This window comes from Alosa alosa, chromosome 9, assembly GCF_017589495.1.
Source record: "Alosa alosa isolate M-15738 ecotype Scorff River chromosome 9, AALO_Geno_1.1, whole genome shotgun sequence".
In the NCBI taxonomy this organism is placed as follows: domain Eukaryota; kingdom Metazoa; phylum Chordata; class Actinopteri; order Clupeiformes; family Clupeidae; genus Alosa; species Alosa alosa.
Window position 1 is genome coordinate 18935484 of NC_063197.1, and position 26704 is coordinate 18962187.

Sequence of the window (26704 nt, forward strand, 5' to 3'; positions counted from 1 at the left end):
TGGAGAGAGTTTTGTGGTGGAGTTACCCCCAGGATCTACAGGCCCTCCACCATTTCCTCCCTGTAAGATCTGACCTGAAGGCCAAACTGGAGGGAGACAACGTCCCTCTTACCTGGACTGCTCCTGGGGCCAGGGAACAGGTGAGATACCACTCCCAAATATGATATCTGATGGTATCAAATGTTATGGAGGTTCACCACCACAAGAAAAATGTATACAGATGTGAATGACCCACTCACCCAACCCATGCAAAACCCACCCCTTTTATTGAATTGAATTCTGATACATAATTTCTACAGCCTTGCTCTACCATATCCACTGGAATGAAGACTTGGGGTTGCGGAGAACGGCCTTTGATAAGTCTGATGATGTCAACACATCAGCACTGTCACCACAAGAGGCTCCATTGAGGAATACTCATTCAGCTCATCCAACTTCAACAACGGCACTAGGTTCTTTGCCATTGCAGCTGAAAACACAGACTCTTTACCATCAGGAATGTCAAACATTGCCCGTGTGGTCAAATTGGAACCTCCGGTACCCCAACAACATAAGAGCACAAATGTGATAGCAATTGCAGTGAGTGGCATAGTGGCTGCCATAATTGCAGTTATTGTATATATTAAATAGCGTTCTAGCAAAAAGCACAAGGTGTTCCACAAATAATTAGATGCAAGTTGTGGCTGTTGTTGGTGATGATGTTGTGAAGAATCATGGTGATTGAATTATGTGTCAGTTTTATCTGCTATAATGCTTTTAATTGGGCAGCAGATATTGTGGACATAAAGGAAAGTCTTCTCTCACTTGATGTCCGCTTTATTTTTATATTTATTAAAACACAAATACAGAATTACTTGACGTCATTAAAACCTACAAATCAATCTCTAAATGTAAGACATTCAGACTCTACTGCATAATGCATTGCTGCAAATGTGCCGTTGCTGCCATGGTGGAAAACAAAGATTTTCAATCGATTTCTGTGTAGCCATATTTAAAGTTAAGCTACAGTAGTTGGCTGATATTTGGCAGACACTTTTCCCACACAAGGTGAGAGGATAAGCACATGCCAGTGCCACAGTTTAGATTATATGGGTCCCAGCGTGAGGAAGCACCATATCTCAAAAACTGCTTCTATTGCCTGACCTACAAACAATTGATGGGAAATGCCTCTGTAATCAATACTGTACAACAGTGCACACTTACACATTCACCATTCCATAAGAACCACTGTTGGAGAGTTACAGACAAAGGTATCATCTTGGGGTAACCAAGTCCCCCAAAAAATCTTCAAAAGTGACCTCACTGCTAATAGATTATTTAGAGGGCATGCCAAGTAAAAGCCTGTCCAGTCATTTAATTACCAATGTAAATGTCAGGAGTTACTGAATGGTACAGTGACTTTGTCTGGAAGTGTGGTCTATTGTCAGATTAAATTAAAATTGCGCTCCTTGGCTAGAAACACTTTAGGTGTGTTTGGCATACAAGAATGGCTATACTGAAAAGAACCCCATGCCTAATGAGAATTGTGGTGGAGGGGCTGTGCTATTGTGGGGCTGTTTTTATTTCCAAAGGCCTTGGGAACCTAATTAAGGTGCATGGTTTCATGAACACCAAGAAAAATCTGAACATTTTCAAAGGAAATCTGTCAATCTCCGCCAAGACACTAAAAGTTGGTCATGACTGGATCATTCATCAGGTCAATGAACCAAAACAAATGTCCAGATCAAAACCAATATGGTTTGCTGAACACAAAATCAAGCTTCAGACATTGCCATCTCAGTCCCCTGATCTAAACTCCATAGAAAAACAGTGGGGTGAGTCAAAGAGGAGGATGCACAAGTGTAGACCTAGGAATCCGGACAATCTAGGGAGATTTTGTAAACAGTCTTAAATCCCTTGCTTTGTATTCTCCAACTTTGTTTTATTGGCAAAGGGAGGCTTAAAAAGTTATTACAAACAGGGGTGCCAATAATTGTGAGCGAAGTGTTTTTGTTAAAAATATTTATTTCTTTATGAGATTTTCCTTTTTCTCGAAAGAAATTTGCTTCCCTTCAAGGTTGTATTTTTCCTATTTTTTTCATTGTGAGATTACAATAAATCACCAACAGATTATGTTTTATACTGGTTTTTAGTCAACTTTAGCAGAAGTGCCAATAATTCTGGAGGGTACTGTAATTTACATGGTTAGGGGAATGTTACTGCAACCAAAATAGAAACCTATAGGTACCCTAAAGGTTGTCCCTAAACAAATGTTAGAAAAATGTTAGGAGAGCTTTCTGCAAACTAAAACACATAACAAAAAAAAACCCATTGTATTTCCATCAGAAAAACTTTCCTGGCAAACCATAGGACAACATTCTCAACTTTCAAGCAACATTCCCATAACCAAGAAAAAAGATTCCTCTAACGTTCTAATAAAAAAAATTGTTAGCTGGGTTGTTTTTATTACTACTATTAGTAGTAGTAGTATATAGTGGTAGTAGTATTATCAGCGCTGTAATCTGTCTTTTGCTGGGCATGGGTTAGCGGTTCTCTGTTGGGTCAATCACACGTCACATTGTTTTTGCAGAACTGCATCTCAAATTTCAGTTACCCTCGTGATATAGCAGACTTCTCATACCTGTTTGTAGGGAGAGACAGAGTTCTTATCTTTTACTCTCAGATTGTTAGGTCAGAAGCCATAAAAACATTGTCTTATGAGAAACTTGCCATAAAAACATATTACGAGAAACACAGTGTACCTTGGACAATTTTATTGTGGACCTTTGACATTTTGATCAATCTTATGTTCAGCATGGTAAAGTTCCTTGCAGAAGTGTCATAGCCATGGATCTGCAGACATCAGGACTGTTCTTTGTCATCCTATTGTCTTGTACATTTGGAATACAGCTGAATGAAAATGGGTACACAGGTGTTCTCATTGCCATCAACCCAGCTGTCCCTGAAGATCCAGCACTCCTTCAAAGCATTGAGGTGATGCTGTATCACAATATTCAAAATCATTTATCATTATTTTTATTTTATTATTAGTATTTCATAAAATGTGAATTGAAATGTGATATTGACCATTAGTTATTCTGTGATTTCCACTGTTCTCTGTCTTTACTATTTTAGGACATGATAAAAGACGCATCAAGCTATTTATACTATGCTGCTGGGAAAAGATTTTATTTTAAGGAAGTGACTGTATTGGTTCCTTCTAACTGGGCAGGCAAATATGAGAGGGCTAAAACTGAGAGGTATGACAAGGTATGGAAAAAAGCATCTGTAACTGCTGAAACATGCATCTTCATTTTCTTCAAAGATGCAGAAATACGCTAATGACTTCAAAATGGTCAAACTAGCCTAATCAGTAAAATAAATTATGCTTGCCAATAGCCTAGTTAGTCAAGTTGCTTGGATTTCCCCTTGGGGATCAATAAAGTATCTATCTATCTAAGTAATGATTTGAAGATAAATCATTTTTCTTATTCAGGCCCATGTCATTATTGATGAGCCAAACCGTGCATATGGAGATGAGCCCTACACCCTCCAGTATGGTCAATGTGGAGATGAGGGCCAGTACATTCATCTCACCCCAAACTTCATGCTAGATGACAATCTTGTTGCCGTGTATGCAAAAAGAGGTGAGCTAGATGACCATGCTGATTTGTTGATGGGGACTAAAATTGGGGAAATGCTGAAGTAATGTGCTCATATCTCCCAGCTCCCATAGCATTAACATGGGCAAATTGGTAAAAATCAAGACAACATTGACATTTTGTGTTTTTATATCTGATGTGCTGATATTTATCTATTGTTTTTCCTGTTCTTCATGATGCCAATTTACAGGTAGAGTTTTAGTGCATGAATGGGCTCATCTACGGTGGGGTTTATATGATGAGTATAGTGATGAAGAGCCATTCTACCTGTCTAAAGAGGTTACAGTTGAGGCAACAAGGTAACACATATTTTTTATATCAGCTTCATCAGTTTCACAGTCACTAAACCGTGAAACTCAATTAACTCAATTGAGATATTTGTGTGAGATGTAGCCGGAGTTTACAGGACAGTAGCACTACCAGAAATAAGAGTATAAGTATATTAGACAGATCCAGTCACTGCTATTTTATTCTCCTTTTGGCTCGGTAGCTTACCGATAATTGTTGCCATGCAGATTTGATTCAGAGAAATAGTAATCTGTACCTGTGTATAAGTAACGTTACATACATTTATAATGTTATTCCACAAAAAAACGAGAGGGGCTAAATATGCTAAAATTTCAGTTGGTTTCCTGTCATAACACAACAGGGAGTAAGGTTTACTTTGGCCTTCATTACACATAATCTACAGGAAATGTATGCTTAATTTTTGACTACTACCATTGCTACTATTTTATTCTTCCCTTCAGGTGTAGCAAAAACATTGATGGTGAGCAATGCACATCTAGAGAGGACTGTGGGGACTGTGCAAAAAACACAACAACTGGATTGCCCACCAGTGACTGCATGTTTCTACCAAATCAATCCTCAACAGCAAAAGAATCAATTATGGCTTATCCAGGCTTAAACAGTGTAAGTGTACAGAAGAACAGATGCAGCATGGCTGTACGTTTCTCAAAAGAAATGGCCTATTTGTTTGATATTTTATTAATAATAGCATCATATAATTAGATTAATTGGATAGGTATTAATGTTAAATTAATAAGCATGTTGTCGTGTATTACACACTAAAAAAAAATTCTACATCTTGTTTAAGCATACAACTGGAATAGCACATGGCAGGGTATGAAAACAAAAGTATGCTTTTATTAACACAGCCACTTATCTAGCCAATATCACAATACCAAGAGAGCGCCCCGGAGGTGGATACTCATATTTATACTTTTATAAACAAACCAATTAGAGACCTCCACTATCTCATTACCAATCACAAATGCCAAAACGACAAAACTAATACCTTTAGTCATTTCTGTGTTCAGAACACCACAGCTCCTCCCCTGTAAAATCTAAAATTCACCCCCTCCCCGCTTGAACCCTCTCTGGCTTGACGGCTGGATCAGGATCGGAGATTAGATGATGATTTATTGATGGTACAATAACGAATAACAGAACACAAGCTGTGTCTCGAACAGTAAAACTGTGCAGAGTCTAACAGTGTGGTTGTTATTAGAAGCGGCTGCGCTTGAGCTTCCCGACAGAAGGTGCTCTTTCTCGATCCGTCTCAGAGTCAAAACCTAAGACAAAGCCTGTTATACTAAAACATACGAACCTAATTATGCCAACGTGGCAGGTGCCAACCAGTGTACAAAACTGGCTCTGACCCAGAGTTATGCACAATGGTATGGACCTCTCCCCGCTGTATACACACAGAAGTAACATATGAACACATCAGAATACAGTGAGAATACCCCAGAATTCTACATACTATTGGTTGTTCTTCCACATTGTGTGGTACAGACGGTTGTTCCAAATCATAGTCTGCATTGAACTCATCAATGTCCCAACCAGTTTCATCACAAGAGTCCATTTGAGTCGAGTGAGTTGGATTTCCCTTGATACCAAACATCTGGTTTACATGTCTTTTCACACAGTTCCATTTACTTCCACGCTCTAAGTTACAGAACCCAACACTTATAACGTATAACTCCATTCAACCATTTCTCCCCTCCCCTGTAATTCTTTACTAACACCTGTTGACCAACCTTGAAAGACCTGACACAAGGAAGGTTTGGCTCTGTTTCACTTTGCATTCTCTGAGATAACTGAGGTTTGATAAGTGACAACCTGGTTAGCACTTGTCTTCTCAGAAAAATCTCAGCTGTAGACTTCCCTGTCTTAGTATGGGGTGTGTTTCTGTACCCTAACAGAAAATTTGCTACACAGTGCTCAAGTGACTGCCCACCAATAACTCGATTCTTGGCAAGCGATTTCTTGAAATTTTGCATTAACTTTCAGCTAAACCATTACTTGCAGGATGGTATGCAGGAGATTTTATGTGTTTTACTTACATTTCTTAGAAATGTCTCAAACTCTTGCGATACGAACTGAGGTCCGTTAACTGTTACTTCTTTTGGTAACCCATAAGCTGCAAACAAGTGTCTCAGTGCTTATTGTTTTAGCTGATGTGGCAGTGTGCATGGGAATGATATCTGCCCATCTATCTAGCCATCACTAGCATAGGGCCTACCTTATATAGCCTATAGTTTGTTAACAGTCACGGTTTTGTCATAACTCCCTCTATGCATTTTTGCATTTAGAATAGCTCTGAAACCGGGGGCGAACACGTCGCAGGGGTGGGGGGGGGTGCGTGGATATCTCAATCGCAAAATTAAACAATATTTCTATCGGGCGCCTACCATGGACTAGGCTGGGTGAACTCAGCCTGATATGCCGGCGATTCCTTTTCGATTTCTTAAAAGATTGAGCTTCAGACTAACCATGGACCTCATAGTTGCAAAATGCAAGGGAACATGAATCAGCATATTATTTGCACAAACAATAACGGACAGTAGCTCTTCAACTTGGCCCGTTAAAATGTGTATGAACAGTCTAGCAACGCATTTCATGAAGGCCCTTTTGGACATGTCAGTTATTTGCACCACTGGGTAAAAAGGCATTTTGTTTTAGACTACTGGTATTTAATTTGTGCATTGACAATAAAGCTGAATATCGTGAACTAGATGACTAAACTTATGCATATGTAGAAGAAGAAACATTCACAAAAATCCATGACATGACCTCTCTTCTTGATAGCTGTTGAAAACTGCATGGAACTGACAGGGATTGTTTTGTTTAATAATATTAAATAAATAAATACATTATACCTTCTGCTTTTCCCAAATACAATGTAGCCTACAGGTGTACCTTTCATCAGTCCAGTTGCAATGGATGGACTGTGATGAACTGCCCTACTTGTGATTGTTTAGATATTTTAAAGGTTTTATAACAATGCTACAATTTTTTTGGCAAGTGCTACAAATCTATTCTCCTTTGCAGCGCCAGTAGGCTACTTTGTGTGCGGCCCGCAAACACACATTCCAAACAAGCATACACAAAAGTTTCAAGAGTGGGGGATGGAGTAGAAGATGGAGACAAATTCATTAAAATATTTTTTTTTCGCGGAATGGATGTACAGGACTGAGCGGCGGTCATATTTTGTACCGCTATGCGGTACATCTAGTTTACTTTCACTATTGTCTGGCAAGGGGTTACAATCGAAAACGTAGCCTGAAAAAAGCAACACTTGCCCCAATAATGTTTGAATGACTGAAAGAAAATCCTAAGGATAATTATCCTGCAGAGGGGTTGTTCTGGGACTGGTTGCTAAGGGCTGCTTACATCTTGTGACTGTGCATCTTCAGCTGTGCTTTATATGCACCTCTCCCTATAGACCAGGTTTTCCTTGGTCAGTGGCGAAATTATTTTTTGAGGGTGTAAGATAGTGATTTTTGGATCATGCGCCAGACCACATCTTATGTCATTAATTGCCACACCCCTGAGCGCAAGGTTTAATAAAAGTGGAGCGCATGGCGAAAAATTCATCACTGACTGGGTGTATGAATAAGACTTGCGTCACGCGTTGTGCCACATTGCGACGGCTGCACAATAGGGCCCATAGGGAGGAAACAACAATGACTTTGAAAAAATCATTAAAGTGGAATTGAATTTGAACACATTCTCTGCTGTTAATGGTCTGTGTAACTGAATAGAAGTATGTCTAAGTGAAGACAGAACAGTTACAGTATATTGCCATCATTATGCTTTATAACCCTTATGAATGTAATTGTAATGCTTTATGGAAACTGGGTTCACAGAAAGTGTTAGCATACTTCCCAAGTTAATGGTATGAAAATGTTCTTTCATGGTTCAGGTGAGTGAGTTCTGCACAACAGAGACTCATAATGCTGAAGCCCCAAACAGACAGAATCAGATGTGTGGCAACAGAGCAGCTCTGGACGTGATCCTCAACAGCTCTGTGGATGCTGGAGCTCAACAATCATTTGCCACCATTCCCAGCGTAAATATCACCTTTGTACAAAGGAAGTCCAGGGTTGTGTGCCTCACCTTGGATGTGTCATCGAGCATGTCGGTAAGACATAAAAATCATTTCTTTTTCAAAATGACTGCATTTTCACTTTGTGTTCAAGATTTTGAGAATTTTATAATGATGCTCAGTGATTCTTTCATGATAATATGTATCTAATGACAGAACAACAGGAAAATACAAATAAGCATAAATAAATGTATTTCTAGACTAAATGATCTTCTGTCATTCCTCATTTCAGTTTAATGATAAAATACTGCGTTTGCGGCAAGCAGCGACCTTGTTTCTTCGAGAGATCATTGAGGATACAGCTCATGTTGGTATTGTGCAGTTTAGTACTGAGGCCGAAATTCTGAAAGGCTTGACAGAGATCAACGGTAACCAATCCAGAGAGGATCTTGTCAGTGCTCTCCCAACTGGGACAATTTTATATACATATGTATGCAAGGGACTTTTAACAACCTTGGAGGTAAAAGCAGAGAATGCTTTAGAATTCTGTAAATGAGCAATATCATTCTTGTCTGCAAAAACCACTATAGTCCTCTTTTTGCAGGTATTAAAGCAACATGATCAGAGTGCAGAGGGAGATGAGATAGTTCTTCTCACTGATGGTGAAGCAACGGACAATATAATGACAGATTGTTTCAACGACATTACCAGGAGTAATGTGATTGTGCACACTATTGCTCTGGGAAAATCTGCAGACAATACACTAAAACACATGTCAGATGAAACAGGTAAGGTGGTATCAGATATACATATAGACCGACAGACAACTTACTCAGAATCAGAAAAAAACATCAACATCAACCAAAGTTTATTGTCTTGTATATATCAAGAGTTTGGTTCCAAATTGCTATAAATCCATTTTTGAAAACATTTGAGAATGGTAAGGCGGGCCTACAGTATCAAGCGGACTTAAACTGCCATATCGTGGCGAAAAGTTGTAATAAAATTCACGCAGCTCCATGAGTCAAGGAAAGCGCGAATGAAGTAGCCACTTCTAAATGGGACCCACTACATACAGTAGCTTAAGGTGTGTTGCTAAAGCAGCCATAATGAAATGAAGGTGTCATTGTTTGGATACTTCACACACACGTGCTTTTTAATTTCACAGACTACAACTACCAAGCTGGAATCAAAGCACATCGATTCCCCTCTCACACCCTGCACGCACTTAAAACAAAATAAACAGGCGTCTCAGTCTCATGCATGTATAGGCAAAACTGTATCAGACCGGTGTAACGTTGGTAAATCTTCCATTGCACAGAATGATTTTTGTAGCACAAATGACAGTCGAAAGATACAATGACAGTGCTGCTATCAATTTGCTTGGTATAACCGCATTTATAGTTTTCTACAAATGCAATCAATCAAATTGGCCTCCATCACTCAACCAACGCTAACGGTAACATTACCTAGGTCCTTATTGATATTATAAGATTAACGGTGTCCCGGGTATCGTTGACCAAAAATTCAGGAAGTAGATGAGGGAAAAAAAAAAAAAAAACTTTGACAATCCCTATATGACCGCTTCGCTAGCTTTGCTAGCGGCGGTCATAATAATAAGAAGAAGAAGCCAGGAGATTTCAAGATAGTGGATTCCATCCACTATAATAATAACTAGATATACCGCATAGCGGTACACAATATGACCGCCGCTCAGTCCTGTACATCCATTCCGCGAAAATAAATCTTATTAATGAATTTGTCTCCATCTTCTACTCCATCCCCCACTCTTGAAACTTTTGTGTATGCTTGTTTGGAATGTGTGTTTGCACACATTCCGCACACAAAGTAGCCTACTGGCGCTGCAAAGGTGAATAGATTTTTTGTTTCTGGGCCAAAAAATTTGTAGCATTGTTATAAAACCTTTAAAAAACAATCACAAGTAGGGCAGTTCATCACAGTCCATCCATTGCAACTGGACTAATGAAAGGTACACCTGTAGGCTACATTGTATTTGGGAAAAGCAGAAGGTAGCAGCATAATGTATTTATTTATTTATTATTAAACAAAACAATCCCTGTCAGTTCCATGTAGTTTTCAACAGCTATCAAGAAGAGAGGTCATGTCATGGGTTTTTGTGAATGTTTCTTCTTCTACATATGCATAAGTTTAGTCATCTAGTTCAAATGATATTCAGCTTTATTGTCAATGCACAAATTAAATACCAGTAGTCTAAAACAAAATGCCGTTTTTTTTGTCAGTGGTGCAAATAACTGAAAAGGGCCTTCATGAAATGCGTTGCGAGACTGTTCATACACATTTTAACGGGCAAAGTTGAAGAGCTACTGTCCGTTATTGTTTGTGGAAATAATATGCTGATTCATGTTCCCTTGCATTTTGCAACTATGAGGTCCATGGTTAAGCTCAATCTTTTGATTTTCACCCAGCCTAGTCCATGGTAGGCGCCAGATAGAAATATTGTTTAATTTTGCGATTGAGATATCCACGCACTGGCGCGTCCCTTGTGTGTGTGTGTAATGTGTATTCACTCCAAATTGGCCCACCATACCTTCCCAACTATGCACAGTATCCCATTAGCTGCATGCCATGGGGCTATTTACAATTTTCTATTATGTAACTTGAGCGTGAACATTTATCAAAATTAACGGGCGCACATTTTGTTTGAGCAGTAGACAGAATACGCACGCAGGCACGCAACTAGGCTAGGCTACTTGTTATTTTCTTTTACTCGGCTATCTATGGTTATCAGCACACAATGTTGAGCTAATTCACTAACTCAATACTCATCATGGATATCACAAGTTTAAACAACGAAAACAGAAAGTATGCAAAGCTAGAGGAGTTATTCCAGATGGGCAAGAACAAGGTAGGCAATTGGTGTAGGCTACTTGTCAGAACGTTAGACTGTATAGTAGGGGGGCCTATGTGTCTAATTTGGGGGCTTGTGGGATTCGCATGTTAATTTTTGGAGAGTAGTATATCTTTGTTCTAGGGGTTCTTAAGAGTAAAAAAAAACATGTCTCCATTTTTTTTGAAGGTTTTGAAGGACCCAAATCAAAGGTCAAATTCAGAAAAGGTCAGATTTGGTGTTTTGTCCATAAACCTCACATTGCTGGTATTATAGCATAGGGTTTGGTGCCAAAAAGCAAAGATATTCTACAAGGTAGTGTGCAAAAGTGGGCCACATAAACAGTATAATCTTATAAAACATTTTTAGGCTGATGATTAATCTCTTTAACAAGAAATTGTGCCTAAAATTCTCAAATTCTCAATTGTCTGCTTAAAAAATAATACTTCAATATCAATACTATCAATTCATGCCTATTAATGTGCTTGAGTGTAGGCCTAGCCTGCTTTGTCAGTTCTTGTCTACACCCATTCAGAGCACAAAGTGCAGAGATCTCTGTTAAATCAAGTTTAACAGACTTTTACATAGTATCAGCTGAAGTCTGAAAGTAGCCTTCCGTAGCCTATGTAAGTGTGTAGAAAAGAAAGGGTAAAGGATCATATAGACAAACAGACAGGTGTGTGTGTGTGTGTGTAAGAGAGAGAAAGAGAAAGAGAGACACTACCAGCCTGGAAGGATTATGAACTTTCAGGCCCCTGGGCCCAGAAGTATTAAGGGCCCCCCACTAATTGTTGCGGGGGACATTTGTTAAAATTTATTTGATGTGATTTCCTGTATTCTGGTGCATTTTGGGGATGGCCAATACTTTAATTCAATCAGATTCATAGCCTATGTGTTGATATGATGTGTTGATATTGAGGCAATGATTCCATGCAATGGCTTGGGCCCCCTGACTCCTTGGGCCCCTGGGCTTAGGCCCGGTAGGCCCGTGCAGTAATCCATCCCTGACTACCAGTGACAGTTGGCTGATGATAGGCAGTGATAGAATTTAGAATATCGAATAACCTGAAGCACATAGTGCTCTGTTCTTCATGGTTGGTGATATTAGTGACCTTCTAGCCTTCTACATTTGAGCAAGCACATTTTCATAGTTCATGGTGGCACAGTCTAGTTAGGTTATATTCTGAGGTGTGTCTTTCTGTTAGTCAGGTGATGGCACACATATTCTAAATGAAACAGATTTTGGGCTATGTATCCAGTGGCAGATATGTGTGGACTGGTAAATGACCCATCACTAGAGACGTATGCCAAATTTCTTGTTTTTGTCCATGAGAGAGTATGGAGATGGGGATCACGGATCAGCCAACGATTACATTGTTACAGTGCAGTTATTTTACAACAGAACAAAGCAGTTTGGCACAGGAACTGCTACAAATCCACCTGTAACAGTGAGCATCTGCAGCATGCAAGATTCCCTACTAGAAATCATGTGAAGCAGGCAGGACTCAGTGTCTTCAGAAAGGACGTGGTAGACCATCTTCTGAACCTGCAGCAACACCTGCAACTGCATCAAGTCCATCTAGAGGGACTTTGCACTTGTTCAGCAGCAGCTGCTGGCAGCATAGAAGTGCTTCTTCTGTCAGAAGCAGACAAAAGTCTGCCTTCTCTTCATGAGGTGTCCTCTTTCAATGCAGGCAACCAACCAAGAACTCTAAGTAATATTTTGAAGTCAATGACTTTTAACAGGTAGCCAGTGTAAAGATGCTAGGATGGGGGAAGGGCTTAATAACAGATGTCTTAAATGACTGCGGTACATGCCCTGATAGAATTATTTATAATCTAGAGCAAAACATTATCCAGGAAGGGGAGACCAGTCTTAAGAAGGTGAGAACAAATAGGGTTTAGTAGACTAGTTGTAGATTATGATGAGGAAATTGTGGAGGTGAGATGTAATATGTTGTGTATATGTAAATGAATTAAATGTTGTTTGAGGTCTCATCTGTGATTCTGTGATTTTGCTATCTTTCAGCAATGGAGTATGTGTATTGGGTGAAACTGATTGGTTATTGATCTTATCTCTAATTGTTTGACATACAATCATAATACTGACATACAATCATACTGTTGAAAATAAGAAAATAACTGTTTTGTGAACTTTATTCAACATAGCCAGTGATTTAGGCGAAATTTATGGTGTTAATTATAGTGAAATATACAATTTCACCAAAATAGGGTTAAAACAGGTAAAAAAAAATGGAGACATAATTTTTCTCCATGTTCAATGACCTCTAAAGACAGTCCAACCACTCTCCAAAAATTAACATTTCAATCCCACAGAAACCACATAGGCCCCCTGACTAGTATTGCAGCTGTTTAAAGCCAGACGTCACGTTACGCTAGAACAAAACAAGGTACATTTAGCCTGTATTGGGCTGTATAAGTTGTCCAAATGAATAGGTCATTGTAGACGTTGATTACTATTGCATGTGTATGTTGTTATGCTATGTAGGCTACTGTTCTGACCAACAGATAAATATTGTCCACGCGTGTGCGTACCATAGCATTAATTCCTGCAGGCGCCCCTGTCCTTTGGAACCAATGGCTTACACCTTACAGTATCAAGCTGCCACCTCTTGGCGAAAAGTTAATAGTTTTACATATCAGTAATACATTTCACATAGCTGTGTGAATCACGGAAAGGGCGAATGAAGTGGACACTTCTAAATGGAACCCAACCCACTGTACAGTAGCTCAAGGTCTGTGGCTAAAGCAGCCATAATGAAAGCGTTATCATTGTTTGGATACTTCACACACACGTGTTTTTTAATCGCATAGACTACAACTACCAAGCTGGAATCAACATCGACTCCCCTCTCACACCCTAAACACGCACTTCGAACAAACAAAAAGCGCCTCAGTCTCACGGAATAGCCATAGGCAAAACTGTATCTAACCGGTGTAACGTTGGTACTAAATCATCCATCGCAAAGAATGATTTTTGTAGCACGTGCAACAAATATGTGTAGGTACAGCCCTGCCCTGAATACATCTCAACGTGCGCTCTAAAACATCTGGTTTAAATGGAGATGTAGATCATCACGGGTGCGTTAATAAATCTACATTGCGCGAAGTTGACACCTAATTATTCACTTTGGACGAATTTATGTAGTTTCAGTTACTTTACTTTGAGCCATGCTCTTCCTTACTTGAATCACCTTTGAAAATAGAGGATTGAAGTAGCCTATATGGGTGTTTGGGAATGAACGTTGACTCAGATGCTTTTTGAGACTTTGAGCAGAAATGTCCCAGCCCGGTGTTTAGGATGCATCATAGACAGGTTATCTTTCAGGTATAGCCTATATATTTTCCATTAAAAAACCATCACGTAGCGAACGTGTTATGGCTAACTCACTTAGCTCCTGTTAGTAGCCTAGGTTATGGTCATAAGCAAATGAGATGACAGTCGAAAGATACAATTAGTGCTGTTATCAATTTGCTTGGTAGCCTATAAATGCATTTATGGTTTTCTACAAATACATCAATAATCAAATTGGCCTCCATCACTCAACCATGCTAACGGTAACATTATTTTACCTACGTTCTGCTATTGATAGGATTAACGTAGCCTACCAGTAAAAAACAAGCATGTCCGATAAACATTCTCAGATTTATTTCGGCTTCAAGAGGAAATGGGAATTACATGTCATGCAGAAATCATCCTACCCTTAGACGTTCTCTGCGGCAAACTACTGTAGTCTTGTCCTTGTAGGAAGCGTAGTGTCTTTCAATCCTACTGAATTTGTAATTATGTATCGGCCGTTCTAATTGCCGATACTGATGGTATACGTGCCTGTGTGTGCGTGTGTATATGTGTGCACCACCACCTACAGGCCAATGAGTGTACAGTCACTAAATGTACACATAACTTAATTTTTTAGACCCCCCCCCATGGATGAAATTCTACGAAATTTGGCATACCCCCAGAGAATGTCAGGTTAATCATACAGTACACATAAAATTTGGTGCAGTTCTGAACGTCTTTACTGAAGAGAGGGGCGATTAAAGCAGAATGATATTGCATTTTCATTTTTTACCAGGGGGTGCAAATCACAAATGAGTGATTATGGGCTAGGTTGATGTGGGCCCTTGAGACCAACATACCATAAAAATGTCTTCATCCTCGGTGCCACGGTTCAGGTAGTTATTTAGGAAAAACTGCATTTTTTGGGTTTCGGGGGGCCCAGCGCGGAGGGGGAGTGGCCCCCGGGGACCAAACGAAATGTTTCCGTAAAAGTCTAGTGGGGCTACATACCCACCAAATTTCATGTGCCCCGGTGTTTCGGTGCCCCGGGTATCGTTGACCAAAATAGAAGAAGTAGATGACGAAAAAAAAAAAAAAAAAAAAAAAAAAAAAAAAACTTTGACAATCCCTATATGACCGCTTCGCTAGCGGCGGTCATAATTAATATTGTGTACATTTAGTGACTGTACACTACACATCCACACACTCATGAACACACGCAAACACACACAAAGATACATGCACACACATAAATGCACACACACACACACATAAAGATACATGCACACACATACAGGCACACAAACACACACATAAACGCACACACACACAAGCACAGACACAAACACACACACAGGTATGCACACACATACACACACAGTAGACATGTTGCCATGCGTACACACATGCACACACAGGCACGCACGCACAGACTCACACGCATACACACACATACAGAAGCACACGCATGCACACACACTCATAAACACAAACATGTACACAGACACACGCACAGACACCCACACGCACGCCGTCAAAAAAGTGAGCACAAGAGGGACGGAAAATAATCGTTCTTGACTCAAAACCCAGGTTGCTGTTAAAAAGGTGCGTCTAGAATCATTGTGGAGATATGGAGAGGCTTGGTAGGTAAGGCTATTATAACAACCATTTTGAGAGCTGTGAATGCAACTAAAAATGTTTCCATTGATTATTTAAAAAGGGTATGAATAATTTTGGACACAGCATTTATCATTAAAAAAAAGCTTATTTTTTTGATTCCATGTTTTGGCATGTGACAGTCATTTTCAGTCAGAACAAACATCGATAAAAAGAAAATCAACAGTAAATCAATATTTGCCAGGGGTATGAATAATTTTGTTCTTAACTGTATGCCCTGTGCCGACATTGTAGCTATTATCTACATACACAATAGAAGGCAAAAGAAGCTCAACTACCTCGTAGTTAACGTTGGGTTCCCGTAAGAAGAATATGTAGCATGTCCGGTTGTAGGGAAGCTAACTTTTGACGTAGTTATGCCGTCGCACCGTAGGAAGATAACCGTATAGTTTGGATAAAGTCCAGCCAGCACAGAAAACTCATGAACAAAGCTACTAGATCATTGTATGTTAAGGTGACGCATTACATAGAGGCAAGTAAACCTAATAAAAAATGGCACTAACGTTAATCATTTCAGAGGTTTTTGATGGGTTGACAGTAGCCTAGGTCAGATAAGTGGAAAGAAGATTGGCTAAAACCTTTTTGTTTTGTTTTACCATTGACTGTGTTTGAAGATGATCATGTCTGGTCGTTTCAACATGAACACGACTTGATATCACTTGTGAGGATGATATTAATAATAATAATACATAAATAAATGTTTAACTTTGATGACTGAAGGCGAAGGAAGCGTTATAAAAATCTATGTGAACCATTCAGTTCGATGGCTAACGTCACAAAGTTAAGTACAATGGGAAGCAAACTGAAAAAACGTTACATTTGTGTCAGTGCCCTCCCATTGAAAACAAAGGAGTCTGTTCGTCCATTTCTTTTACTATGGGAAGAACGAGTGAATAGTTTGCTTGCTCATTGTTCAGACGCACGTAGCAGGTTGTGTATCTGTCTCCTTCCCACAGACGTTTACGCGCGCTCTATTATGTCTAGGACCCTCCCCCTCCACACATTAGCCACTTAACAGTGCCATGCCCTATCCTTCTCACACTCATTGGCCTGCCACAGATTCCGGATTCATTGACGGGTCCCTTACACGTTTAACATGTAAAAAAAGGGTCAAATTTACTGGTCGCACATGTGCGACTGGATGTAAAATTCAGTCGCAAAATGCGACCATTTGGTCGCAGTCTGGAGCCCTGAAATGATATAACTGCATGCGGTACTTTGCATCTTGTGCGCCATATTTTGTGTATTGAGAGAATATTTCATCAACCTTCATCAACCTACAATCTAAAACATTGAAGATGACTGATAAACCACCGAAATAAGAATCTTTGAAAACAAGCCACACCAAGCTTCAAGTAATATCTCCCGGACAAGAGACGTCAGAAGATAACGATAACCTGTTACCCAACAACATCAGGGAAATTATGGAAATACGCTCCGACATGGCACATTTTACACAATCGTGTCAGTCTGTAAGTGAAATGGAGATAATGGAGCATTTTGAGACCCGTCTGTAAAATCTGGGTTTGTAGAGCCTATGTGATACCTTGCATACAATTTGCATTTTAATCTGCTGTTATTTTGATTATTCATTTTTTTTTCCAAAGGTGGGATTTTCTTTTATGCCGCAGAGAGTTTGGACTCCAATGAACTGGTAGATGCCTTTGCCTCTCTTATAACTTCTGATGGAAATTTAACTCATCAGGCAATCCAGGTGAGGAATTTCTGTTTTTCATTCATTTACAGGACAAAATGTTGTATTCCAAACCTCTCAGTGTCACATGCAAGTGCATTGCAGTATTGGGATATTGCTGGGCAGGTCCAGATTGGAAGAGCAGGAGCAAGAACATGTCTTGGTACCAGTTGGAAAGCATTGGGTATGTCAGGAGAGGAGACAGAAGCTTTGTTGGTGAACAAACTAGACCAGGGGTGTCAAACATAAGGCCCGCCGGCAGGTTTCATACGGCCCCCAAGATGTTTTGGGTAGGAAGGGAAAATTAGAAAGAAAATATATTCACATCTAGCTGTCTTCAACAATTTGTAATAAGCAATTTCTGTGATTGAATTGATTGAAACCTAGCACTAGCACTACAAACCATCTTCAGGAAGGAAGAGGCCAAAAAACTGACATGGAGGTAGGGTGTTTCAACAGAGAGAGAGCAGGATATGACCAGTAGATGATTTGTACTTGTTTGCTCACAAGTGGGTATAGTAAAGGAGTATTAGCCTGGCGGGCCATCCTATATCATTGAAATGTATAGTCTGGAATCGAACCATTCACCTCGCTTAATCCAAGAGGCGGGCAGAGAATTGTCTTTCAAACTGCCTAGGCATGCAATAGGCCAGCGCTACGACCATATCCGTATCCGGTCGGCAAAACGGCAAATACATCCTTCTTCGAAAGGAATGACTTAAGTGCATTGTGTTGCTCAACTTTCAAAGAAAAGTCCAACTCCTCCAAAGTTGACGCCAACGCCGATTCAAACAACCGCTCTTCGTAAGCCATAGCCACCTTCTTTGTTGTTCACCGTCACAGGACTGTCGTTATCCTGTTAAGCCCGCCTTAAGACTCTCTAACAAAGTAGAGCGCTGTCATTGGATGACGTCCATGGCGTCAGCCAATAGAAATCCCTATGGTTTGATACTAGACGTACAGGCTGAGCAAATTAATTTGCCACCGCTAGGGTGCGTCTAGATTTCTAGGCTAAAAGGAGTATATCACCAAACAACAATCTGAAACCAATGCAGAGAAATGAAAATTGTGGTGTTAGCTAGCCAGCTATATCCTTGGGAGCCCGGTAGGGGCGCTACGGATATAAATAATGAAATAAACCTGAGGAGGGCTGGCATTCGAGGTTCGCCTAAGACCTGTCTCCTGTCGATTATTCAACGCCGCTCAACATGGTGTCAGAATTGGTCTAAATTACCTACCCACACCTATAATCGGATAGTCACAGATAAGAAGGGGTACTTTTACTCTTCTGACGCTGCAAAGAGGACTGCTTCGCTTCAAGGGTAGCTACAGCATTTGCATGATAGCCTCACAGAAGTTACCGCTAGCCACGATACGTTACCATTACTCACCCAGCCTACAAACTGACACGGAGACGTATGAGAGGGACTCACTCGACAGCCGGCATGACACAGGAGGAGCATCTCGCTGCAGCCTGTGGGAAGGCGGGGCTTGACATCAGGCCCAGCCCACATCCAAGTCAGCCATGTTTTTTTGTATTACGTCACGCAGTTTAAAATTGCTCCCTTGAGGGAGGCAGTCAGTTGAGAGAGCCAGGAATCGCAACGAGACTGAGCGAGCTGCTACATTCTACAAACCAGCAACTTACTGCAAAACACGTTTTATTGTGTAATTCAACACGTAAACTGTGGATTCAAACCAGTGCAACAACTCGCAACAGCACCAACGTTTCCATAAGAACACCGTTGTCACACTACTCGTTTGTCAGATAGGAACTAGCCAGCAAAGGTAACCACCCAGATGGCAAGAGGCTGGCGGCGGCCCACCGGTATCGCTGCCGCCGGCGGACCGCTGAGTTTTTGCACATCGGTTCTACCGCGGTCCGCTGGGCTGGGCCGACAAGTAGCCTATCTACCGGTGGTCTGATATCTGCTTGCTATCTGGGCAGTAGCCTATATTTGAGATGAGGATATGTCTAGCTTGATCTAACCGGTTAACGTTACACAATGCATGCTTCTGGTTCACCTTAATAAAGCAAAATCGCCCCTTGTAGGCTACATTTGGTTGTAATGGAGAATTCTTGCTGTTAAACTGATAGTCCATGATAATGAAACAACACACCATTCTACCTTTGAGGGCTAAATTAAATGAAATATGGATCGTTTTCCGTTTGAACACATTGTCATCAATATTTAAAATGACACGAAAAAGTACACGAACCCAATTACAGTAACTAGCCTAGGCCTACATGAAAAATTCACTGTTGTTGCATGAAATGTCATTTGTGTTTAGCCTATCATCTATCATCTAGCTCTATCATCTAATATGAGGGGGCAGCCATGGCCTACTGGTTAGCACTTCAGACCTGTAACCGGAGGGTTGCTGGTTCGAACCCCGACCAGTAGGCACAGCTGAAGTGCCCTTGAGCAAGGCACCTAACCCCTCACTGCTCCCCGAGCGCCGCTGTTGATGCAGGCAGCTCACTGCGCCGGGATTAGTGTGTGCTTCACCTCACTGTGTGTACACTGTGTGCTGTGTGTTTCACTAATTCACGGATTGGCATAAATGCAGAGAACAAATTTCCCTCACGGGATCAAAAGAGTATATATACTTTTACTTATATGAAACAATATACTATATAATTCGCTAGATCTACCGGGCAGCGGCTGTCGGTAGTAAAGCCAAAGCGTATGGGGAGTGACGTAGGCAAAGAAAACATGGCTGAGTTGGATGTGGGCGGGGCTTGATGTCAAGCCTCACCTTCCCGCAGGCTGCAGCGAGGTGTAGGGGAGAGCCGGGACAGTTGAAACACTTTTTAACTAAATGTAATTTACAAAGCGATCGTACCACACTGAAAGCTAATATTTGGTCACTAGTAACCTACATCTGTCCTCTGTCAAATACAGATGCATTTTCAGCTTTGAACAAAACCGTTCTGGAATTATTACAACAAAAGTGGGATGTGCGTAATATTTCATTCGTCCCTCCTTGTCGGGACAGTTGAAACAACATAAGGGGACGAATGAAACATACAGTTTAAGCCATATAAACGTCCAACAACTTCGACATTTTACTACATATCATGAATGGTACTCCCAAAAGGTTTTATTTTAGATAGATTGTTGCAGGGCTATACGTCTTTTTGCATGTCTGTTAACAACTCATTGCCATCATCGTGAAGCGTGTATGAAGCGGTTTTTGAAATATCATGCTCTGTGGATGATTCTGCCATGTTTATAGCTAGAACGGTAAGCTTTCCCATTTATATCATGTTTATATTGTTTAAAATGTCATTTCACTAGGTTTTTACGTGGGTTAGGCCACTGCACATCCAAATAAGTAGGCTTAACGACCCACCGGCCGTCAGTCTCCATAGGATAACATGGGAAAACTCGACCCCCTGCCTGGTGGGCCCAAATGTATTTTCATCTTCCTAAAACTGTTTTTCCATGTCTCACCTCCATAAATGGTTGTTTAAACACAGATATTTGTGCATTTAATTAAAATACATGGAGCCTGGTCGGGACGATTGAAACACATGTTTCAATCGTCCCGACACAGACATGTCACTATAGCTTGTTTTGCTTTCCATGTAAACAAGCATGCGATATGAAAGTCTGGGATTGTGGAGAACACTAAATGGTCTACTGAATAAGCATTAAGTCAAACCTTTAAATGAAAAAATACTCATTGATAATCGAAAAAATGTAACCGCAAATGAAGTTTACTTTTGCGCATCAAACCTCGTTTATCGCCAGTAACTCCGTGATATAATTACATAGCGGGAAGATATTTGGCTGATAGAAGGAGGTTAACATGCTCTATGTTTTGACCGAAGGACGTCGGTCTATTATCATTACACTCGGAGAAAACTGGATTGTTTCATTCGTCCCGTGTTTCGATCGTCCCGGCTCTCCCCTACTTACTTGTGACACAGCAACAGGCTTTCTTTCAGATGTTTCCCATACATTGACTAATCTGTGGCGGGGCGCCACGAAAAAAAATCGGCTGCCACAGATTAATATTCTATGTTTAATTTAATTCAATTTAATTTAATTTAAATTAAATATAAGGTCAAATCCTTGCATTGCCATTGAGCTGCGCTTTTTACGCACGCAGCCTTTCCTTGCCCCGCCCCGCTCTCTCTCGTAGCCCGCTGCCACTCCTCTGCATGTGCATTTAACAAAATATTCACGATTGTTGAAGGATTGTTGTTGCCACATAGAAGCATTGCATAGAAGACGTCTGGCTAAATTGCTATTAAATCTGCTTAGCATCGTGACCATGCTGCGCAAATTTGTTCAAAACTGCTGCATTGAAGTGAACTCTGCTAAGGTCTTATCACAACATAGTAGGCTACATTGAAGAGACTAAACTAAGTTAAGTTATGAAATCAAGCAGTATCTCAAAGCTACCGTTAGAATACTGTTTGGATGTCGAATTTAGCATGCTTAGCCTACTTACAGCTGCTTGTCAATTTCGTTGAAGGGCTCATTTTATTGACTCTGACACTGAATGTTTGCAAAATCCCGATGTAAATGGAAAAGTGTTTTCCAAAATTCAAAAGTGCTTGTCCCAAGGAGAAGTACGTGAACCTTTATTTTAACTATGTAGAAAACGTTAGAAATTGCATCCACACATCAGCAGCCTTTCAACTGTGTTACAATTGCAAGGGTTCCCTCAAACGTCTTAAAATGACAGGCACTCAATTAGACCTATACACTACCAAGACGATCTTAATCGTAGCCATGGGTAACCCATATCAACCTGTGTGGTCGTAGCACTGAGTTTAAAATTGACACGGGGGCCCGAGGTGCCCGTGATTCCTGAATCCATATATCTGGACCTGCAGGCCCCTCCCCCACTGGGAAAGACAGCTGAAAGACGCTAAAATCTTCACAAAGCTAGACGCGCAGTCAGGATTTTGGCAGATCCCATTGTCTGAGGACTCTATGCTTCTGACGACTTTCATTACTCCATTTGGCCGCTTCTGCTTCCGGAGATTGCCTTTCGGAATCAGTTCAGCCCCCGAGCACTTCCAGCGACGCATGTCCCAACTCCAGGAGGGTCTAGAGGGGACCCTGTGTCACATGGACGATTTCCTTGTGTTCGGGGCTACACAGGCACAACATGATGCGCGTCTTATGGCAGTGCTTGAGCGCCTCCTTCGGTCAGGGCTCACACTTAACACTAAATGTGAGTTCTCCAAGAGGCAGGTGAAGTTTCTGGGGAAATATCTCCCAAACCTTGCAGAAAGATCAAAGCCTCTCAGAGACCTCCTGAAAAAAGACACATCCTGGTACTGGGGCCCACAACAGTGCCAAGCCTTCACTGATATAAAGAAGGAGCTGTCAACCCCACCTGGCCTGGCCTTGTATGACTCCAGTAAGGAGACCAAGGTCTCAGCCGACGCATCCTCCTACGGTCTGGGGGTGGTTCTCCTTCAACGGTGCCGAGATGCAGACTGGCGCCCTGTGGCATACATTTCATGGGCTCTTACGACCACGGAACAGTGCTACGCGCAGATCGAAAAAGAGGCTCTGGCTATAACGTGGGCGTGCGAGCGTTTCAAGGATTTTCTGCTTGGCATGAATTTTCAGGTTGAAACAGACCATAAGCCCCTGCTTGCCCTCCTAGGGACCAAACAACTTGACGAACTGTCACCCCGCATTCTGCGGTTTCGAATGAGACTCATGTGGTTCCATTTCTCTCTCAGGTTGGGGCTGACCTCTGTCATCTAGATAACTCCACTTACCTAGTCATGTTTGACTACTTCTCACGGTCCATTGAGGTCGCCAAACTGCAATACACCAAACCGACCAATCTGTGTCATTATTTGTGTTAAATATCTGTGTTGGAAAAATTATATAGCCTACACGAATTTCAGGTTAAGTTTTGTTGGCTTATCTCGTGGCTTAACGGCAGCGCGTCGGCGCTCTGCGCGCTCGACCGGAGTTCGCATCTTATCTCCCCTTTGCACTTCTGAGTAAGAGTAGGCCTACAAGACACAATAGGTTTTGACCATAAATATTTATGCATATAGTTACTCTACATCAGGGGTCTCAAACACCCGGCCCGCGTCCGGCCCAATTCCGAATGTCAAAATAATAATGTAATCCGGCCCTTGAGACTTTTTAATTGTGACAAACAACGATACTGATTAAAATAGACGATGGTTCCAAGTACGGTGACAGATCTCATTTGTACTCTGCTCCATATGTGCTAGACATCCAGAGCTTCATTCAAACCCAAAATCGCTGCGCAAAGTTTTCAGGAAATACTTGTATTACACGCGAGAAACACAAAGACGTGCATTTGTAATGACGCGGAAGCGATGCAGGCCATAGTGTTGCATAAATTGAAGCAGAAATTAAGCAGAAATAGGCCTACACCAAATGTTGAAAAACATTTACGTGTGATGAAGTCTTAGGTAGTCTGTGTTATTCACCTATTCTAAATCTGAAGGAGTATATCCTTTTGGAGATTATGATCGATCGTCTATTGAATGGAGGTGCTGCCTGCGGTAATGACGGTGTCCACTAAGCATACCATGCTTATTTCGACCCTCTGCCCAACATAGCTTGGAGGTTGCAGTGGTAATCGTGATGATAGTGTCTGTAATGGACGTGGTACAGACAGCAGGGCTAGTAGAAATAGGGCTCTAAACTACAAAGTCACCCGCAATATGATGCGAACTTCTGGGTACTCAGATTACCCGCGATAGGAACTCATTTAACCAGAATACTTTATTGTAGGCCTTGTGGTTTAGAAACCATATACATCTTAGGTGTTGGTATACATCTTAGGTGTTTTCCTGTTAATTTGTTATGTGGGTAATATGAAAAAAGTAAACCTGCTCAAATATGTTCATCCAGTATTTAAAGGTGCATAATTTGAGGTGCTTGCCATCCAGTGGCAAATTAGATGGGTAAATTTACCCCCTTCATAAACTTTTGTTTTACTCAAAAAATTTTACATTTACAGTAGGACTTTATCTCTGACCACTTTCAAGCCATGGCCTTTTGAAATTTTGATATAAAAATCCAATGGTGTTGCTTTCTTAACCCTGACGCCTATAGTTTGCCAGGTTTAAAAAGTTATTTAAATTAGAGGAAAATATTTTTATTTGGTGTGAAACACACACATACCTGTTTTTATGCTTTTCATTTGTTTTATAATTTGTATTAATATTTATTTTATCATTATTTTATTTATAAGCTAAGGTTGCTAGCACAGGTGTCTAAAACTAGATAAAAAACTTGCACTTTCTGTTTGCAGTTTTGTGTGGTATTTGAAAAAAAGAACATTGCATTTTCAGAAATAGCCGGCCCTCCAAACAGATGACGTTGGCAGAATTGGCCCCCAGCTCATTTGAGTTTGAGACCCCTGCTCTACATTGAGAGACTGACCGTTCAAAATCCCCATGTCATGTGACCAAAGTTAAGTGAACCTTCGGTGCATTTCACCGGTGTCAGCAGGCGTGCCCGCGCGTTCAATTAACGGTGTAGCTTTCTCTTAAGCAATAACCATGATGGTGTAGTGGTTAGTGAGGGTGTTTTTTGCACGGTAGCCCAGGCTGCTCAAATGTGGTTCGATCCCCGTTTGATTTGTAAGGTACTGTTTCAGATCGTATCTGTTTATGTTTTCTTACTTCACCACACAGTTTCAACTAAACTCTCAGAATGGTCAAAAATCGAGAGTTTTTATAAGAAGAAAGTGATTTAGAGAACACATAGTGGCAGCAATAAGATTCTCTTTATTGTGACTTCATGTGGTCTCCCATCCAGTAATTGACCAAGGGCATGCTGCTTAGCTTTTGACAAAGACTGAACACAGGTAACAGAGCGAGCCACGAACTTTACAGACTACATCTCCAATACGAAGCATTTGACAGATTTGTTTCACCCTAAACAGCTCTGAGGTGTCGGAATTGTTTCAAAGCCTCGGAACAATTCGGCACAATTGCTTCGAACGTTTCAGTGTTTCATAAAGCCTCGCTTTGCCCATCCCTACCATATACAGACTTACGAAGATTAGTAATTTAACACGAAAACGTTGCCTGGTGTCCCTTTAAAGACTTACTTATATACGGGACTACGACTAGACAAAACAGAAAGACGGTCCGACGAAGGACAGAGAAACAGGGGGGTAGAAATGCATAGACCAATTAACAGAAAGACAGAGAACTGGACGAAACCAACGAGACAATAACGGGGAACAGGTGTGGAAGCAGAAATGGAGGGAAAACTAACAAGACAGGAAGCACAGACCAAATAAGGGAAAAGGGGTGGAGACAGTCACATGCCAGCAGACAGGTAAACACAGAGCACATGACAGAAAACAATACACAGAATGGCCACCAGGGTGGCACATAGTCAACAGTCCAGGCCAGATCTTGACAGGTACATGTTTGTGTCACCCCATCATGGGTTTCACCAGTATTCTCTGACTATACAAAACAAGTCTTAACCTTAAGTAAGTTACACACAAAGAGAAGGAGTGACCTAGTATGAATATGCAATGTAAAGGTATGGTGGGAGGGGATGTGGCCTCTTGGTGCCATCAAGTCTGGTCAGCTTCTATTGTCTTTTACCTTTCATTTGAGACCAGGATTATGCTTCTACAGGGGTTCATGTGCAGTAAGCATTTGATTGTCAGAATGCATTTTGGATAACCAAAAGTCCTATGGGGAGTTTCCATAGGCATTTTACCAAACGCATGAGCATACCTTGGCAAATAATGGTCTAAAGCACTCATATTTTCATTCTATATTAATCTACTTTTACACACAGCTTCACAAGACCTGGTGCTAGGGCTCAGTTGTGTTTCTAAGTGATATCAAGTGACCTAGAGGGCTGAAATGTGGTCAGTTCAGATTTGCTTGTAATCCGGCAGAAAGAAAAAAACATATTCTAGCCTCTGTAACTCTGTGTCAGTACATCACAGAGTTATTTTTCCTACGAAAACTACAGGTTCTCAGCTTTCTATAGAGGTCAAACATTTGATGGTAGGCCCCAAAAGAGGTGGGAACAATGCCCTTGTAAATAGCCACAGTACAATTTCAGGCAAAACTTAAAATTTGTATTGGAATTCATGTGGTTAATTACAACTACCCCCTTTCCAGGGAAGTTCTTCAGAGGCCTGGCCACATACTGTTTTTACAAACATTGACATTTTACACCTGGTGATA

At 40.9% G+C, this 26704-nt stretch overlaps 1 protein-coding gene across 1 annotated transcript in view; it reads left to right on the top strand.

Moving 5' to 3' along the window:
- The first annotated feature begins 2826 nt into the window (after positions 1 to 2826).
- The window catches only part of LOC125300301 (calcium-activated chloride channel regulator 1-like), a 45263-nt gene continuing 21385 nt past the window's right edge, over positions 2827 to 26704 (top strand). Inside the window, exons 1-9 of the mRNA XM_048252074.1 lie at positions 2827 to 2973; positions 3115 to 3249; positions 3476 to 3626; positions 3832 to 3940; positions 4391 to 4553; positions 7852 to 8070; positions 8267 to 8494; positions 8579 to 8762; positions 17429 to 17535. Of these exons, the coding sequence (XP_048108031.1) occupies positions 2827 to 2973; positions 3115 to 3249; positions 3476 to 3626; positions 3832 to 3940; positions 4391 to 4553; positions 7852 to 8070; positions 8267 to 8494; positions 8579 to 8762; positions 17429 to 17535 (1443 nt within the window). The remainder of the gene's footprint in view (positions 2974 to 3114; positions 3250 to 3475; positions 3627 to 3831; positions 3941 to 4390; positions 4554 to 7851; positions 8071 to 8266; positions 8495 to 8578; positions 8763 to 17428; positions 17536 to 26704) is intronic.